This window comes from Culex quinquefasciatus, chromosome 2, assembly GCF_015732765.1.
Source record: "Culex quinquefasciatus strain JHB chromosome 2, VPISU_Cqui_1.0_pri_paternal, whole genome shotgun sequence".
Lineage (NCBI taxonomy): Eukaryota > Metazoa > Arthropoda > Insecta > Diptera > Culicidae > Culex > Culex quinquefasciatus.
Genome location: NC_051862.1, coordinates 59,436,167 through 59,455,707, shown reverse-complemented (window position 1 = coordinate 59,455,707; position 19,541 = coordinate 59,436,167). Strand labels below are relative to the sequence as shown.

Genomic DNA, 19,541 nt, shown 5'->3' with positions numbered 1-19,541 from the left:
AAGTGATAATAAGGCGAAGAAAGTAGACGACGATTCCGCATGAAGAATATAGCGGAAATTAGGTGTTAATTGCACAATGGATGAAGGTTTGAAGTTGACACTGTCAAAGGGAATGGTAAGATGCAATAGTAATATTGCTAGGTTTGATAGTGTCAAAAGGTAAGATCCAGGAATAAGGATTATATGAACCTATATTGTCATAATTATTGTATTCACTGAAAATTCTATACACTTTCTACCCCCAATGTGTCCTGCACTGGGGGTGCCTGGGGTAACTTCGAGTTGACCTGGGCCGCCCGAGGAATTATGTCGTAGGTGGTTCGTGTACTTCTCACTCACCTCTCCTCGCGGCAAGGTTTTCCGTAGGTCTACGCTCGTACATGCAACATGGGACAGCATGAATCTTCAGCTGAAGCCGGACGAATGTATTCCGAAATTACAGAATTACAGAATTACAGAAATATTAGTTCCGACCCGCCACAGTTTCAGAAAAAATTGGTAATTTAAGATATTTTGAAATAGCTGTTTAGTAATTTTTTTAAGCAAAATAGCAATGCTTTTGATTGAAATGTTAAAAAATGTCTTTATCTTATCTTTCTAATTTTTTTAAATTGGTTTTGAACTTTTTGAAAAATTTCTGACACGTTTGAGAAAATACAATCAGATTTGATGAAGCTACTTCTACCTGCTAAAAAAAACATTTTGATAAAAAAAAAAACAGTTTTAGGTACAACAACATGAAAACAAAAATTAAGTAACTAGTGTTATAATTTTTTATTCAAATAATGTAAATAAACAATAATTATTATTGACTCTTCTTCAGAAGTTTGGGACTATCTATAAACGGCGTAAACACTTTTTGGAAAAATTGCCCTTTTTAAAAAAAATAGATAGTGTTATTTTTCAACGAGTGTTTTTACTCAAAAGTGGACATTTGCAGTAGTTAAAAACGCCCAATAGAGCAATCTACGTGCGTATGTATTGCGTGTACGTACACGAAAATAAAGTGAGGTTAAATTTTGTCAGGCAGCAAAATCAAATGGTGCGCTAGTGTGCGTACGCGAAACCTCATAAAGCTCTATAGAGCTATCTAAGCCCGATCTCACACACACTAGCACACCATTTGTTTTGCTGGCCGGTACAAAATTTAACCTCACTTTTTTTCGTGTACGTACACGCAATACATGCGCACGTAGATAACTCTATTAGGTTTTTAGGTTAGAAATTTGACAGCTTGGCTGCACTGTTTACATTTTTTGCACGTGTGTCTCAGTAGAAATGTGTGTGCATAGGTTTTACACTGAAAGAAACTGACATAGCAAAACCAAGTGCTTTTTCACGTGAGCTCCTCAAAAATTTGGCACAACAATTTCACATGCTTTTCCTTTGACTCGATTATGTTTAACATGTCACATGGATGTGATATTCATTTGAAATCAGCTGATGGCAAGCTAATCCTTTTTCATTCTTTTATCGCAAGGTGTTCATTTCAGATTCACATGAATTTCACTTCGATTTGCCCCATTTGACTTTTCCCATAATTTCGAAGAAAAAAACACGTGAGATTGAAATGTATAGGCATTGAACGGTGTTTGGTAAAAAAATTTCATTCGCTCAAATCGACGAAGTCGTTTCTGTGAACAAATTCATATTTGTTTTTGGTTTTAAAATGAATGTTTTCGTCTAATAACTTGTTGGTAAGTAATAAATTAATGAACCAGTTCGAATTTGCATAAATATTAATATTCTTCGTGTTTTTTTCAGCAAATCATGATCGAAGTGCTGAACGAGATGGTTTCCTATCACAGTGCCTTTAGCCACTCGATCCGGATAATCAAGGTCGATTCGGTGGGGGACTCCACTCTGGAACTGTCGAGCCCGTATCAAGCTGTTAATCAAATCCAAGGTCCGGTTTCCGCAGCTGCAGCGATACCACCACAAGCGCTCCCGGAAGCTGTTCCGTCGCCCGTGCACCTACTACGAGAAAACTGTGCCGCCGACGCCGAACTTGTTTTTTTTTTTAATTAAACCCTTTAATGGAGAGTTATACGTGAAAATATGTAAAAAAGGCCATCGGTCCGGTTGGTTTTTTGTTTAAATAATTTATCGGAGTAATTTATTTAAAAAAAATACTTATTGTGCAATAAAGTGTGTTTGTAATCGCAACAAAAAATCTTTTTAAAAATATATATAACTATACTACAATTTCAAGAACACATGAATTTCACTAGAAAACCATCCCATATACACTACAAAATCATTCAAAATTCATGTGCACATCATTCCAAAGTCATGTGAGCTTTCACGTCAAATTAACGTGTTTTACATTTAGATTTGCAAGTTCGTGCGATTGATTTTTTTTCAAGTGATTTTCACGTGACATTTACATGCCAAGTAGTATGGGGCAGATTCATGTGTAAAACATGTGATATTATCATGTGCCTTTCTTTCAGTGTACAGCGTGAAGTCACGAGCGCATACGCACACACATTTTTACTTAAATACACGTGCATAAAATGATAAAATGTAAACAGTGCAGCCGAACTGTCAAATTTCTAACCTAAAAATTGAATCGGCGTAAAACCTAATAATGTTTATTCGCAACTCCGTTTTTTTTTTATTCATCCCATCAACGCCTACAATTCTTCCGATGGTACAAAACCGATCAGGTAAAATCTTTGAAAGGTACGACTATCGATTTTTGACTATTTTAAAAGCCTGAAATATAAAAAATTAAATAACAAACCATAGTCTTAACATTTGAATGAAAAAAGTGCTTTAAAATGCATTTTACACTAGTTCAGTTGTTTTGCAATCAGATTTGAACAAAACCAAAAAAATCGACATTTTTTAAAAATTCAAAGGATTTTTTAATTAATTAGTTTAATTTTTGTTCAAAACATGCTAAAAATGATTCTAAATGCAGGGGAATGCAACTTAACATGATTTTAGCTGATTGCACATAAGTTTCCATTAATATTTTGAAGTTTATAAAAAAATTGTCTCTGATTTTTCGGGCCGACTTTGGAGGGGAGGGGTCGACAAAAACCCCTTCGGCTGGAACAAATTTTATTTAAGCATGTTTTTTAATTTCTCTACCCAAATTTAAATTCTGAAGCTTAATTATTTCAAATAAAAAAGATTTTAAAAGCGCCCAGATACCATGTTCTTGCTTTCCAGTAATAATCAACGCAAATTTCTAAAACGAATCGAAGTTTTGATGATTTTTTTCTCCAAATTTGGCAAATAGCCTAAGGTTTTGAAGATCGATAAATAATGGCTTTGTTTACTGCAGATGCTGATGCTGGTGAAATTTAAAAAAAGTATTTTTATAAATACTCAGGTCGGATTAATAAACGGTGTATTTTTTTTTATGTAAAACATTCCGGAAACATTCTTTTTGGTCTCGGTTAATAAAATACGGGGAAAACAGGCTATGGGCTGCATTAAACGAATGAAAATCATTATTATCAATTATTATCAGTGTTTATTCAGGACTCGACGTAGATACATAACAATGTATTGTTTGATTGTTATTTTCATTAATTGCTTATGTTTTAAAACGCTGCAGAATTATTATACTGTCTGCAATGCTAATGTAATACAAACTTAATCCTAAATCCGTCGCCGCTTGGTGCTCTGTACATTCGGTGGCGTACTTGCCGGACTAGATGCGTTCGGCTCCAGCGATAAAGATCCACGGGTACGCTTCGGCGGTCGCTTAGGCGTATTGTCCACCGGCGCTGGTTTATTCTGCTTGACTTCCTTCTCCTTTTCGACTGGTTTGTCCTTTTCCTTGTCCGCCGGTTCTTTTTCTTTAGCTGAAATTTGATTGAAGTTATGAATTTATCCATTGAATTACAATAAACTTGAAAATACCTGTAACTTTAACAGCCGCATCCGGCTTCACTTCCACCTTCTTTGCTTCATCCGTCGGTTGTTGTTGCTCTTCGATCGATTTCCGCTTCTTGTCCAGCGGATACTCCGTCTCCGGCAGACTGAAATCGGTCTCCTCGTTAGGGAACGGAAGCGGATCCTGCTCGTCCAGGGCCTGCAGGTTGTACATCGTCCCGAGATGAGACCACACGGATTCGCTGCTAACCTCCCGATTTAGTGCTTTCGAGAGCCGCTCCACGACGCAAGCGATGAAAAAGTGCCGGTTAATGCCAACCGGCCGGAGACCGTCCATTGCGAAGAACAGTTGGATTTCATCTTCCGGGGACCACTCGAGCGATTCGTTGTCCGTTTTCTCTCTGACCGTGGCCATCTGATAGTGATTTTCAGTAAAAACTCAAAAAACTTGAACAAAAACACACAAACTCGAAACGGGAAACAAGTTTGTAAACAAAAATCTGTCAATCTGTACATACACGTTCAATGCTGAAGGAGTAAAACTCGAAAAAAGTTTGAGCAAGCCAGGGGGCGGACACTTTGGTTATAGTATTTATTATTAATAATAAATACTATAACTAATACTATATAATAATTGCTTATTGCGAGATAACTGAAATTCTGCGTTGATTTGGCTGTCAACTTGGTTTGTTTTGAATATTTTCCAAAAAGTCAGCTGAAAACTCAAGGCAACATTTGACAACATCCAAAAATTTGTTCTGCGGTTGTCATGCGGCTGTCATGCGACCATTATCTTGCGGTCGTATCACCGCGCGTGAACTCTAATTATTGACGCCCGCAGTAATAATAGGTATACTTTATAACATTTTGAGGTACAGTAGTTGTTCGGTAACTGGGCGTTGTTTAACTGGGCTGCTTTTTAACTGGGCTGCTTTTTAACTGGGCGTTCGATAACTGGGCCGTAGCCAAGGGGGTTGACACATCGAATATTTTCATTCGAATCATTCTGTTCATTCCAGAATTATTCTGGAATGATGCTGGCATAAACATAATAATTCCGTTTCTACCTAATTTTGTTTTTGCGTGTTAGCAATCTTAAACTGTCATCTCGACTGTCATTCTCTTTTTGGAAAAGTAAACATCTTTCCAAAATCAAATTTTGAAAATCCCGTGTCCCTGTTTGTGGCGTTTGTGGCAAGCAAAAGTCCCTGCGGAGGCGTTTTCCAACGCGTACCAGATACCCTGGAGTGGACCTCGCGCTGGCCTACGAGATATTCGGTGACTGGATGGCGGAACAATTTTCGGTGGACGTCAACCGATGGGGGTGAAGTTTGCGTGGTCACCGGCAGGACGGATTAGCTACTGGAGGTGCAACGGTTGCAGACGTGGCCACACATTGTGGTAGCGGTGCCGGGCCGGTTGGCGGCCCATTTGACCGAGTACATTCGCCGGATCGGTCGCACAGCTCGAGTCCGCCGGAATGGCCTTGTGATTCCAATCTTCAGATTCTCGCGCGATCTGGAATTTCTGGGGGGAAATAGAAGCCCTAATCAACACGAAGCTAACGGAACATCTGGTGTCAAGCATATCTTCATGCAGGTCAGCGTGGCGCATGCACTCCCGGTTATCTGGTACGCGGTAGAAAACGCAGGACTTCTGCTTGCATCTAACGACGACGGAACGAACCCTCGATGCTTCAAAACAGTTCCACAAAGGGCGAATGTTTTAGTCAGTGGACGACGGATCGCGTTCGCGAGGAAGTCGTCATGTTTTGGCCCAAGAAAAAAATGCGTGAATTTAAAATGTGTAGGTCACGTCCCATTACGATCAGCTATCTACCCAACAGAACGCCGGTTCTGCTTAAACTGGTAAAGGATGTCGGATGAGATTGGCTCGTGTAATGATAATATATGAAGTTCAGTACGAAGGCGTCACGATCCCGAGCCATCGAACGCAGCTACAACGCCGACCCGATTTCCACCTGCGAGTTTTCCTAGCATCATGAAGACCCTCAACATGTTGTACACGTCGTGTTAAAACGAACTCATCTCGCTCAACAATTTGCCAAATCAGTTTACAGACTCTCGGAGTCCAGTTCGGCCAACGATCAACCAGCGAGTGTTCTCTGGAATTGACGCAGTTTGGTAGCCTCTCTGTTGAACTTCGTGTCCAGCAAACTCGTTGTGAGGAACTCTACCGTGGCGTCAACTTCGGCTTCGGTGTTGAGATTGGCGACTTCGGGGTTCAGCAAGTCCAGCTTCAAGTTTATCTCCCTCTGAAAACGCGGCCAGTCAGCTCGAGCGTAGCAACAAAACATGGGAGATGACTGCTCAATCAGAGCTTACAGACTGACGTCGAACAACACATGCTCATGGTCTGCAGAAAGCTCGTTCAGAGCGACGGATTTGTCATGACCAGCAAGTTTTGGAGAGCGCTAAGTCTAACGTTGTGGGTCGACCACGCCCCGCTAGGTGAAAAGGCCCGCGTAACGTTTAATTCTTCATTTTACTTCCAGCTGCTTCGAGTACTCGGAGAAATGTTCTCGGGCAGACCCATCTCCCCTTACAGCATAAACGACTTCTCACGTGGCAGCTTCTGCCAATTTGTAGGCCAACAATCACCCTACGAAGTAACTGAAGACGCGATCGGTCCAGTTTCAATGCGCTGATGACGTGGTTCACCGTGTTGATCTTCTATATCACTTGCCTGGTACCCACGTGAAGTCTTTGCGACGGAACACATGCGAAGATTTGGCGGGACACAGCTGCATGTTTCCGGGCATATTCAGCGTTATGTTTCCCGTTCGCAGGAGTGGACATCAGTGGCATGAACGGAGCTCACAGCAGATTGCGAGCTTCTGGCGAGTTCGCATTCAACCGGTGCGCTCGAGCCCAGTTAAAAAGCAGACAAACGTCAAAAAACCAAAACAAACCGAAATGGCCGAGGGGTTGTTAAATGCAAAAATCACGTTGAACAACTAAAAAAACTTTTTTCGAGCATTTAACGAATTTCAAGTCACAATTAGAGAAAAATATGAAGTAAACATAAAAAAAAGTAAATCTTTCCCAGTTCCTGAGGGGAACACCCGTGAAGAGTATCGGGGCCGGCATTTACAAAGCGGATTCAGTGGCAGTTTTTCACTCAACTAATGTTAACATGTTAAGGTTAATGTTAACATTCCATAGGTCGCCTCCCTAAGGTGTCGTGATAAGGTCCAGTTTGTGACGATACACTACCTTCCCTTTACTAAGCAATCGATTCCAGAAGGGAAAAGATCACCAGTTGTGTTGGTCCGAGCCGGGATTTGAACCCCGATCTACCGCTTACGAGGCGGAAGCGTTACCACTAGGCTACGTGGCTCGGTCCATGAAGTAAACATGGTAAACAAATTTAAGTAACTTTTGTTTTTATGTTTCATCAGAAAAAAATATGCATCGGTGGTCCCCTCGTAATTTTTCGTTCAGCCCAGTTAGCGAGCAGCATTCGGTAACTGGGCTACGTTCTCAGCCCAGTTACCGAACAAGTACTGTATATAAATTTATTACACGGAACTTTCATGCTGATTTATCATATAAATATTTGAAAAAAATGCGTGTTTTCAGCCTGAACTGGAAATTTGATGAAAACTGGAAAATGATGTCCTACAAAGTTGTATAGCAAACAATTTCGCGGGCTACTTTTTCAAATTTCGTGTGTGAGAATGATCCAAATCTTAATCCAAAAGAAATTTTTTTGAATTATTTTGAAAATGTTTTGTTAAAACAGCTATTTCAGACAAACCTCTTTTTACGCGATATTTCATATTTTCCACTTTTAGCGGTATACGCACATCGGAAGGAACCGGTCAAGAAAAAAAAAATCAAATTTGCAGCAGCAGCAGCGCAAGCAAGTCAGAGAGGGTGAAGAAAAGCCCCAAGAAATCGCTCCCTCTCCTTTGTTCTGCTGTTCGTAAAGCTGTTTCTTGACCCCTTTCCTTCCGATCTGCATACTAGCCTTTTGGCAAAATCGAGATTATCCCGCCAAGTATTAGATGACGTTCTAATTATTGCTTATTGCGAGACAAAATCACGATTTTCCTTCGCTTCGACTGACAGGAGGTTAACCCGCCGAACTACCGCGGTGTAAAAATCAGCAAGTTGAACTGAAATTCAGCGTTGATTTGGCTGTCAACTTGGTTTGTTTACCTTGAGTTTTCAGCTGACTTTTTGGAAAATCAATATTTTCCAAAAAGTCAGCAGAAAACTCAAGGCAACCTTTGACAACAGCCAAAAATTTGTGCTGCGACTGTCATGCGGCCATTCTTCTGCGGTCATATCAGCGCGCGTGAACTCTAATAATTGGGTCCTAAAATGAAGCTTAGATTGCTGATATTATTGTTTACAGCGATAAAGCTTATTTTTCTGAGTACAATGACCCTTTGTACGACCACAAAGAGTTTAAAATAGATTTTTAAATCAATTTTGAAAAATTAATCTCGCGGTCCTTCTTGACAGAAAAGCTCCTACTTGACAGCTCGTTCCAAGGGGACCATAGTTGATCCATCGAAAAAATGTTGTCTTGTCAAAAAAAAATTTGCATTAAAATGAAAAAAAAAAGTGATCAGAAATGGTTTTTAATCGTGTTTTTTACCATTGTACATAAATATTGACATAGGGCTTTAGTACCCAATTGACGCCCGTGATAATAATCTTCTGAAACTTGAATTAGGTACTAAAGCCCTATGTAAATTATTATGCGCAAATGTAAAAAAAAACACGATTAATAACCATTTCTGATCACCTTTTTCATTTTAATGCAAAAAAATATTGAAAAGCCAGCATTGTTTCGATGGATCAACCATGGTCCCCTTGGAACGAGCTGTCAAGAAGGACCTTTTCTGTCAAGAAGGGCCGGAAGTAAATTTTTAAAAATTTAATTAAAAATCCATTTTAAATCCTTTGCGGTCGTTCAAGCTTTATCGTTGTGAACAATAATATCACAAATTTAAGCTTAATTTTAGGACCCAATTCTAGAGTTTTTTTTTAAAGGTCCTATAAACACACGCAGAAAAATAGGCATATTTGAATCAACAAAACATTTTGTTGATCTGAAAATCAAGATTTTTGTTGAATCAACGCTAAACGTCAAAGCAACTTTTTCAAAACAACAAAAGACTTTTGTGGAATTGAGAAAATCAAGGTTTGTTTCAACACAAAATCGGCGTTGATTATATTCAACAAAATTTTTGTTGAAACAAACCTCGTACAGGCTGATTCTACAAAACATTTTTCTGCGTGCATATCTAGAGTTTTTTTTATTAGGTCCTATAAACATATGAAAGACAATAGCTTATAGGTCCTTTAAAAAAAACTCTGGATATAAAAGACAATTGCTTATAGGACCTTTTAAAAAAAAAAAAAAAACTCTCGAATTTAACTGACTATGTTTGGTTTTGGCTGCTGATGCGAACAGATTTAGGACCCTATTCTGAGATCTGAACCTGAACTCCAAAACATACACTCAGAAAAAAGTACTGGCAAAATCCATAAGAACGTCTTATGACCTTTCGACATCAGGATTTTATTCGGATGTCATAAGATTTTCTTATGGCTGGGAGGGGAAATTTGACAAAGCCGTCAATTAAGATTTCCATTGAGTTATCTTATGACATTCATAGATGGAATTGTGTACAGAATATATGGCAATGCTCATAGAGATTATATTAATAAACATTGTTTTTTATACCCATTTTTTCTTATTTTTAATTGAATGAAAACAAAAATTTATTTAAATTTTAAACGTATATATTTTTAAATTATCGTAATATAACCAAAACTTTATTTCCTACCGCTGCTCGTCGTCCCGTTGGTTTACGCAGCCTCCGGTTTAATCGTCTTTTGTCCCGCCCGTGTGGATCAATCGGACCGCGCACTGGACTCACAATCCAGAGGTCGCCGGTTCGAATCCCGCGGCGGGCGCTCTAAAATTCTTTGTGTAAATATGGGTATTCGGCGCCGTCGCTCCGTGCCATACTTTCATACACTTAGGAGCCCAGGGCGGCGAAGTCCTTGTAGATAAAAAGGAAGACACTAGTGGTTGGTACTAGCAATGGTGGCCGACAGCTATAAAGTCAACTTCGTTTTTTTTTTTTTGCTGGTGATTCGGCATGTTCTGCCGGATGGCCACCACCTTCGGCATGACCGCGTCAATCAAACTTAAACCTTCGACCGCTGCTAGGAACTGTCCTCACCGATGCTATTCTCCGGATCCTTCTGGAGGATGCTGGGGAGGGCCGCCGGCGGCACCAACGGCCAATGATATTACCTAAAATACCAAAACAAAATATTCAACTTCGAACCAAAACCCACGAAACACCCACCACAGAACTTACCTGTGTTTGGAGGTCGCGGTAAAACTCATAGCGGCGGCGGCAGCTTTGTGAAGTAGTTACCGGAACGAACTACGGAGCGATTTGGAGTAGCGAGCGTTTAAAATTGTCTGCTCGATCCGTCCTTTCGCCATCTTGAAATGTCAAAAAATTTCACACTAGCATCATACGCGAAAACCATTGAATAATTACGGATGAATTCCATAAGAATTTCTTATGAAGTCCATAGTCTATCAACAGTGGACCAAATACATAAGTAAAGTTTAGTTATAACCATATGAATTTATAGTGACTGTCATAAGATTGTCTATGAAAATCGCGAGGGCCTAGTGGATACTCAAATCAGGCAGCACATCCCAGTCAAATCAACCCGAATTCTGAAACGGAATCTAATTAGAATCGTATACAAATTCCGTTTCAAACGCAACAACCGGTTCGAACACGGAACCGGTTGTTGCGTTTGAAACGGAATTTGTATACGATTCTAATTAGATTCCGTTTCAGAATTCGGATTGAGTTAACTGGGATAAGATGTAGTCTTATGAAAATTTTACATTCTTTTTCCTCAGTGTATTCGCAGTGTCCTTCCCCTCGCATGCCCCTTTTTAGTCTCGATCTGGCCCTGCCCTCGTCGTTGTTGTTATTGTTGCTTTGCGCATTTGACAGCTTTGAACCTCGCGCAACAAACTGTCACCGCTTGAAACAAACAACAGAAAACAGTCGCCGCAACGAGAAGCCGCGCGCATTGCCTCAATTTTGTTAAATTTGGATTTTTGAAGATTTTGTGCGGTCATTCTTTGGAAATTTATCAAAGATGTCTTCGAAGGAAAGCTGCCCGGTTGTGGTAAGTAGGTTAACGTTGTTTTACGTACGACGAACTGTATTTCCTTGGTTTTCCCGGCAGAACATTCCGTGCAACCTTGGCAAACGGCACGGCATCACGGCCGCCTGGTTCACCGAGGACAAGATCTCCGTGACGGCGTACAGCAACCAGCTGCTGCAGTCGGTGAACAACCGGCCTCCGGTGAACGCGCCGGTTAAGGTAACGCACCTGGCGCCGACCTTCATCCTAGACGAACCGATCCTGCGGAGTTTGGTGTCGGAGTGCTCGAACGTGTTCCTGAACCTGCAGGTCGTCAAGAGCAGCTCGCCGGCGGCCTCGATTGACTATTTGAAGATATCGCGGACGTATCGGAGTGCGATTCGGGCTTGTTTGGAGAAGTTGGAGGATTTGATTACGAACACGAAGCCGCGGGACTTGGAGCAGTACCAGAACTATGTGACGATCTTTTACTCGGTGGAGTACATTTGGCATTTGGTGGAGATATTGATCGTTGATTCGAACTCGGCCACGGCTGTGGTGCCGAATTTGCTGGAGTGGGTGCAGTATCACTTTCCGACGGCGAACCGGATGGCGACGGAGCTGCTGCAGCAGGGTCGGGATGTGGACTCGAACGAGGAGTACTGGGGCGTGGTCAAGGGGTTGATCATTCAGGGGCAGATTCAGGTGGCGAGGGCACTGCTGAGGCTGCACACCAAGTCGGAGATGGTTTGCTTCGAGGTGGCCGAGCAGATTCTGCAGACGATGCCGATTTACAGCGCTTACGGAGGGCTGTCGGTGCCGAAGTTCAAGTCCCAGTGGCAGTACTGGTCGGCAAACGCGCGGTCGAAGATTGACGCGGGGATTCTGGCGGCGGAGCCTGACTTGGAGGAGATTGTGAAGCTGGTTGTTGGCGATCGTCAAACGTGGACGGAACAGTGCCGGTATGCGACCAGTTGGTTCGAGTACTTTCCTGGCTATTTGTTCTATACGGAGTCCACTTGCAAGTACTACGAGCTGGGGACGTTTGCCAACACCTGGCTCTCGCAGTGCATCAGTACCGGCGGAATGAACGCGACTTATAAATATCTGGACAAAATTATCCTTTCCGTCATGGAGAACAATCTGCCCCAAGTGCTGCACAACATTCAGAACATCTGCGACAACAAGTGGTTCCTGACTCACCTGGTGGACCTGCTCTACCATTGTGGCCAGCTTACCCTGTCCACCGGAGGCACCGAAGACCAGGACGCGGAGAAGCTCTTCCGCGAATCGCTGCTCTACGATTTCGGCACCCTGCTCATGTCTCGCAACGCGTCTCTTTGGGAAGTCGGCCTGGACTATCTTGAGTTCTCGAGTACGGAAGGCCTCGGAGCCCGCGAAGCCCTCCTGGCCCGCATCCCCATCCGTAACGAGAAGCAAGCCCTCAAACTGATCAGCGCCGCCAAGAAGAACAACTTCCCAGCCGTCGAGAGCGAAATCTGCAAAGTGTTGGTCAAGCGGAACCTCGCCAACCGCCTGTACGGCAACGCCCTGGAATGGGCCATTCGGTCGCGAGACAGCTTCTACGTGACGGCCGTCGCCAACATCTTCCTCGAGCACTACTGCAACACCGGCGAGATCATGTGCGAGGATGTGATCGCGAACGTGGGCGCGAAAATGTTCTGCTCGCCGCGGCTCATCTTCCTGGTCAAGTACTACGACTTCCGTCAGTTCTACCGCGAGCGATCGTTTGCGCAAGCAGCGGAGCTGCTCATCAATCTGCTCGATTCCAAAATCACCCCAAGCTAGTAAGTCAAAATCAATCTCAACCCCCCCCCCCCAAACAAAATAAACAAAATTAAATCTTCCAGCTTCTGGCCATCGCTTCTCGCGGACACCATCCCCCTCCTCGAGTTCAAAGAACCGGTCATCCCGACCAAGGAAACGTACACCATCCTGCACCACCTGGAGTGGGACCTGGTGCCGATGATTGAGAAGCGCAAGGAGCAACTCAAGGGAGCTAAAACGGCGGCCCAGCAGCAGCAAGGACAGTCGCAGTCTCAGCAGATGGACACGGATGAAGGGGATGATAACAACCAGACGTTGAATGCAAAGTTTGCGCCCAACTTGCTCAACAACTGCACGGATGATTTGGTGAAGTTGCTGCGGTTGGCGTGTACGCGCAATTTGGCGCGGGCGTTTATTATTGAGAATACTGTTGCGGATTAAGGGGGAGTGTTCATTTTGATAATTTTCTTGAAAGTAATAAATGTCGTTGTAAGAATTAAGTGTGAGTACGTGGTTTTTGTTATTAGAGCTTGGGAAATCCTCAAAATCAAAAACAAAATCCTACAAATTTTAATTCTTTGCTCCAGATTTGGGCGGACTTGCTTCAAGCGTCAGTACAGTACCTTCCAGAACAGCAACATCCTATCTTAAATTGTTTTATGAACTCTCGATTAAATTTTCAAAAGGTCCTATCTGCATAGGAAACCCATGAGAGATGGGTTGTTTTGAAAATTTAATCTAGAACTACTAATTTATTTAATTTCTGATTGATTACCCACCTTGCCTTTTTACGCAGTAGGTATCTCAAAGGTCCAATCTTCAATGTTTTTCGAGTTTTCAAATTTTTTCGCGCTACGTATGTTCTTTGTGGGATTTTTGAGGGTTTCTTTTGCTTTTAGAGTTTGTAATCGCAAAAATACTTATTAATTTCATAGAAAAAAATTTGAACCTAAAATAGTAGTTTATGCAACAAGTTGCAAAAAGAGGATTTTTTCAGCACGAGTCGTACATTTATCCAACGAGGTTCACCGAGTTGGATAAATACGTCGAGTGCTGAAAAAATCAAGTTTTGCAACTTGTTGCATACAACATTTTTTGCAATTCCCAAAACCACCCATTGGGTGAAATTTGAAGTCAAATTTTCTTGTATTTTGTCAATAAATCTTTTAAATCAAAAAAATGTTGAAAAGTGTTACTTTTCGAAACAAGTGCTGAAAAGTTCAACTTTTCAGCACCCATTTCAGTGCTGAAAAGTAGAACTTTTCAGCATTTATTTTGAAAAGTGTTGCTATTCGATTCTGTTATTTTTGGTACAGAAAAGTAGGCTATTTCGTCGTTCAAGAATGACAGGAAAAGTAAGTAGTTTCACGACGGAATTGCAAAAAAATATTTTTGAGATGGTCACTAAGGGTCACTGTTTTTTAAAATCGAAAAACTGCAAATATTTCGCTGAAATCAAACATTCAGTGGCTATATCTTGAAAAAGGCGCCCAATATCAAAAAAAGGGAAAAGTTCTATTCGTTTGTAAATTCAATTTAACATAAACAAATTAAGTTAAAAAATATTATGCATGAAATTTTGTTTGTTTTTTCCAAAAATCACTATTTTTTCAAAAAATTATAACTCGGCGGCAGATTTTTTTACCATACTTCTCTATGGCTAAAAAGTTGCGGGTTTTTGTCCCAAATTTTTTTTTAAAAACATATAAAAAATCTCGAAGATCAAAACATACGTATTTTGAGAAATTGAGTTTCTGTCAATTTTTTTCCGTGTAAATTTGTAGAAGACACCAAATTGATCAAAAAATTCACTCAAAAGTTACAGATTTATGAATTTTTTTTTTGTTTTTATTATAGAGATTTTACACAGTTTGTGCATTCGCCTCTTAAGAAACGTACCATTTTTGTATGGCCAGCTGCCAAAATTGTATGGAGACTTGTATGAGTGAACCAATTACATAAAATGGCTTGGAAGGCCCCACAAAATTTGAGCCAAATAAAAAAAAAATAAAATTCATTTCCGGTTTTGGTAGAGAATTGCTCAAATTTTAGGGTTCACAAAAGGTCAAAAAACAAAAAAAAATAAACACAGAAATTTAAAAATTCAGAAATTGAATAATAAATTCAAAAATGCGTATTTGTAATATTAAAAAAAACGAATATTTTTCGATTGAGAAATCAAACAAAAAACAGGGTTTAAATAAATGTTAACATACAAATATGCTTGTATAAAAATTTATAAATCAAAAATTCAAAGCTTAAAAAAAAAATCAAAAATCCACAAAAATTAAATGTACTAATTTACAAATTCAGAAAAACAAACAAAGGTTCAAACATTCTACATTTCAGAAATTTCAAAATATGGAACTTCAAACTTTCAAAAAAAAAACATAACAATGCTACAATTTAAAAAAGAAATGATAATTCATGTTTTTTTTAAATTTGGTAAATCAAAAATTTCTATTCCACGAAATCTGAAGAAGTTAAGAATTGAGAGATTTAAGAAGATACAAAAAGGGGAAGGTGGGGCAAGTGTAACAAGCTAAGGCAATGCTCGTTGAAACTCATTAAAAACTTAAATAAATCAGTCGGATTTTTGATGATCATCTTATTCCAGGTCTTGACTAAGATTTCGATAGAACAGGTTTCCAAAAATTCATTTTTTTTTACTATAAAAAATTGATTGTAAAATTATTGATTTTCCGTGCGTTCTACTCAACTAGTGGGGCAAGACGAACAACACGTTGGGGCAAGAGGAACAATACATGGAACAATATGTTAATTTGCTAACAATTGAACTGTTATCACTTAGACACTTCCGATTAGAATGTATTTGAAACGTTTCTTTCATTTTTAGATCAAATAATAATATTTTACTAATATTTTAATCGTTTTTGCGAAAAAATAAATTACTTAGATGATAAAAAGTAAATTTTCATTACATTACTATATTTTTCACGGACAATTTATTTTAAAAATTGTTAATCAGTTTTTAACGTACTTTTATGTATTTATTTCGCAATAAAATATGTTGTTGCAGCAATTCGTAACTTTTTCCATACTAAAAAATCCATATGGTACACTTGCCCCATCTGAACAAGATTTTTGAAAAGCTGTAAAAAAAATAACCAAAAGTTAAATCATACTTTATAATAGGTGCAAGTCATTGGTAGGGACACTACTGATCTAGGAAAATTGGCATTTTGATAAAATGAACTTAAAAACGAGCCCTAAGTCTTATTTTGGGCTTTCCAAATGTTATAAGAAAACCAAGGATTTGAAAAAAAAACACCATTCAACCTTGTGTCTCGTGGCGTTTACGTCGTTTTGGGGGTTATGTGGTAGTAGAATTAACTAATTGCATTGCTAGTAACAATTCCTCATATTGGAAATATTGGAAATTGTAAGAATAACGATCTTACGAACGATTGCAGGCCAAGGATTGATACCTAAGAGCATGCAATGGCACTGACCTTGTTGCGTGCTCTTCGGTTGACGTCCACGTAAGGAACATCCTGGAAGGAGCGTAACTAACTACATCCGTAGTTCTGTTAGATCATCCGAATTATCTTGATCAGAACAGTATAGCTCTGGTTCCTTGCGAGTGTCCTATTTTCTTACCTCCACGTTGGCTTGGTTTTCATGATGACCTAGCTGGTGGCCTGTGGAAACGGATCGTAAACCTTTGACCACCGCGGGTCAGAGTCGAGACGGCTAAAAGAAAGGGGCGCAACAATGTGGGAAAGGGAAGTAATTTGTGATTGTAGACGATATTGTTTCGATTCGCAGTATGTTGAGTCAACTGCTGTGGATGTACCTGAAACATCGCACAACGGGGTTTCTCTTCTTTCCATTTCAGCTAACAGCTATCTTCTGTTTATTTTGTTTCACTGATTTTCTAAAACGGCTTCTGTTTACTATCCTCCGTTTGATTTCGATTTTACTTATTTGATTCTCTTATTTCTCAACGCTTTTCCACTCTATTTTACCAATTGATGCTGCTGTAACAAACTGTCTGCTTTCCCTTAATTTGGCAGCGATGTCAATTTTGTTTATCATGTCCCTTTTCTTTATTTATCTATTTTAATAATTTCTCATCTTCCCTGTAAATTGCTAATCAATACAATCTAAGCTTGTTTCTTACCTCTATTTATTAACTATTGTTAATTTCTTTATCTACTTCATAAATTACTATCTTTATTTTACTATTGATTCTTTACATAGTATATTTCCTTCACTGTCCATTGTTTTGAAACTTCACCTTTTTCTTAAGCAAGTGAGGTTCGAGCCCTTACTCAATTTATGGAATGATTAAAGGATTGACACAAATATTACTATTGTACTTTTGAAAAACTTTTCTAAAATGCTTAGGATCAAAATATTGTAACAAAACACCGCGACAAAAGAAATAGCAACAGATAAACACGACTCAACACTAGGAAAGATTTCAGGAGAAAACAATACGCAGTAAATAACAATTAGTTTTTGAATTCAAACTAAAAGTAAAACAGTTTTTGCTTTAATGAAAGTTGATAGGCACACTATAAATGGTTAGGCGCTTATACTTACATCAAACCCTACGTAATGTACCACCCCCGGCCGAGTTAAAATGCGTAACCGGAAAAGAAGGTGTGCATGCCTGGCACGAACACTCAAAGCGTGTTCTAGCGTGCTGCTCGTACTGACTCAGAGCAAGGGTGAGATGTAGGTGTAAGGGCAGTGCGTGTTCGTCGGGAACCTGGTGCATAAGATCGGTCAAGGCCCGTTCTTACACTGAAAATTGCGAATTGCGAATAACGATCTTACGAACGATTGTTCCTCTTGCCCCATATGGTCGTCTTGCCCCACTTTCCCCTAAAGAATTTTAAAAATTTTAGAATTCAGGAATTTGAGGATTTTTCAATTTAGAAATTCAAGAATTTCAGAATTGAACGATTTGATAATTTTAAAATTTAATTCCAGAGTTTTTTTAACCATTGAATTTTAGGTTTTTTTTTTGTTTTTTTTTTTTAATATTTGTTTTTCGTAAAAGGGAAAAGCCCAATAATTTTCATTTTCTTGCAGAAACAAAAAACATCAACAACTTTTAAATTTTAAAACAGAAATTTCGAAATAAAGACATTTTCCAATAACAATAACATTTTTTTTACTGAAACAAGAAAATTATAACAATTATAAGCAAACATACAAAAACAAAAAACAGCAAAAATAATAAAAATTACCTGCAAACATCAGGAAATCAATTTTTTTTAAATTCCTGAGTTTCAAAAGAGGGTTTACGAACAGAATGCGCAACTTTAATTGACCTATTCCTTCCAATCTCCGTGATCAGCTTAAGCAAATTTACAAGAAATTTTCTGAACTTCGAAAAAACAAAATTTCCAGAAATGAACACTCATGGGCTACCTAGAAGGTTGATTAATTATTTAAGGATTAATTTTGAAGGAAATTTATGATTATGTTGAAGACCATGACGAAGGAAACTATGCAACCACGTGGTTTTTTTTTTTGGAAATCTTTCCCCCTCCCCCCAAAGTACTAAAGGTGCGGAAAGGTTTTACTTTTAAGCACACACATTAATGCCGAAATAGTAGTTTATGCAACAAGTTGCAAAAAGAAGATTTTTTCAGCACGAGTCGTACATTTATCCAACGAGGTTCACCGAGTTGGATAAATACAACGAGTGATGAAAAAATCAAGTTTTGCAACGAGTTCCATACAACGTTTTTTGCAATTCCGAAAACACCCTTTGAACAGAATTATAGGACAAATGTCCATTCATTGAGTCAATGCATTGTTTAAATAAAAAAAAATTTTGAAAAGTATAACTTTTCCTAACAAGTGCTGAAAAGTTCAACTTTTCAGCATCCATTTCAGTGCTGAAAAGTAGAACTTTTCAGTATTTCGAGCCAAACATTTCATTAGGGCACAAAACCAAAAACAGCGATTCGAGAAAATCGCTGGTAAAAAGTGGACAACTTGTTTCAATTCCCATTTAAAAAGAAAGCTTGACTGGTGGTATTTTTACTGATGATACGATAAAACACATCATTATCGTCAACTCTGTTTTAATGCTGCTAAATTTATGTTGATTTTCGCAATAAAACTCATAATTTTAAAACATCTCGTTTGGCGTCATCCATAAAGTATGTCACGCTCTATGCATGTTATAAGTATAGGAAAAGCGTAACAAAGGGGGGGAGGGGGGGGGGGGGGTAAATTTTGGCTGATTTTCGCGTGACGTACTTTATGGATGAAGCCTTATTGGGCCCTTTTAACTTTCCAACTGTGGTTCCTTTCTAAATGCAATTTCGAAGAGAACTGAAAGAGCACTAAACCGCTGTCACCTGATTGTTGTTTTTAATGATGTTTATGGGTCCTTTTGTTTAGTTAGAAAAAATGAGGAATTCAGCGGAAATTTTGATAATTGGTGAAGTTTTGTGATTGAATGGTGTAGATAAGGTATGTGAAACATAAAAAATTCTTCAAAAATGTACTGAACGGCAGCTGCGGGCCGAGTTAAAAATTGTATTTCGACTAAGTTTTTTTTCTGCAGAAATCCTTGGTGAAACGTAAACCAAACTTTGTTTTTAAGTAAATTAGTGTTAAGAATGTATGAAAAGTTCACTTTATAACATAGAAAGTTCCTTAACCACGAAAAACTAACGAAAAAGAAAAGGGCGCAATTGAACATTTTTTCTGGTTTGGAGTGAACATTGTTATGTGCCATTT

At 39.2% G+C, this 19,541-nt stretch overlaps 2 protein-coding genes across 2 annotated transcripts; one reads left to right on the top strand and one right to left on the bottom strand.

Moving 5' to 3' along the window:
- Nucleotides 1-3,589: 3,589 nt before the first annotated feature.
- LOC6052173 (MRG/MORF4L-binding protein) lies at nt 3,590-4,297 on the bottom strand. The gene is made up of 2 exons (XM_038254958.1): nt 3,880-4,297; nt 3,590-3,821 (listed from the first exon to the last, which is right to left on the bottom strand). The coding sequence occupies exons 1-2, from the start codon at nt 4,265-4,267 to the stop codon at nt 3,616-3,618; spliced, it is 594 nt and encodes a 197-aa protein (XP_038110886.1). The 5' UTR covers nt 4,268-4,297; the 3' UTR covers nt 3,590-3,615.
- Nucleotides 4,298-10,994: 6,697 nt separating this feature from the next.
- LOC6038575 (nuclear pore complex protein Nup75) lies at nt 10,995-13,315 on the top strand. Its single transcript, XM_001848309.2, has 3 exons — nt 10,995-11,063; nt 11,124-12,829; nt 12,893-13,315. The coding sequence occupies exons 1-3, from the start codon at nt 11,034-11,036 to the stop codon at nt 13,248-13,250; spliced, it is 2,094 nt and encodes a 697-aa protein (XP_001848361.2). The 5' UTR covers nt 10,995-11,033; the 3' UTR covers nt 13,251-13,315.
- Nucleotides 13,316-19,541: the final 6,226 nt, after the last annotated feature.

What these genes read in the sequence shown, in the direction of transcription:
- LOC6052173 (XM_038254958.1), bottom strand. Translation starts at nt 4,267, where the DNA reads ATGGCCACGGTCAGAGAGAAAACGGACAACGAATCGCTCGAGTGGTCC. An exon ending in TGCGGCTGTTAAAGTTACAG is followed by an intron (nt 3,822 to 3,879) that starts GTATTTTCAAGT and finishes ATCAAATTTCAG; the next exon opens with CTAAAGAAAAAGAACCGGCG.
- LOC6038575 (XM_001848309.2), top strand. Translation starts at nt 11,034, where the DNA reads ATGTCTTCGAAGGAAAGCTGCCCGGTTGTG. An exon ending in AGGAAAGCTGCCCGGTTGTG is followed by an intron (nt 11,064 to 11,123) that starts GTAAGTAGGTTA and finishes TTTTCCCGGCAG; the next exon opens with AACATTCCGTGCAACCTTGG. An exon ending in TCCAAAATCACCCCAAGCTA is followed by an intron (nt 12,830 to 12,892) that starts GTAAGTCAAAAT and finishes TAAATCTTCCAG; the next exon opens with CTTCTGGCCATCGCTTCTCG.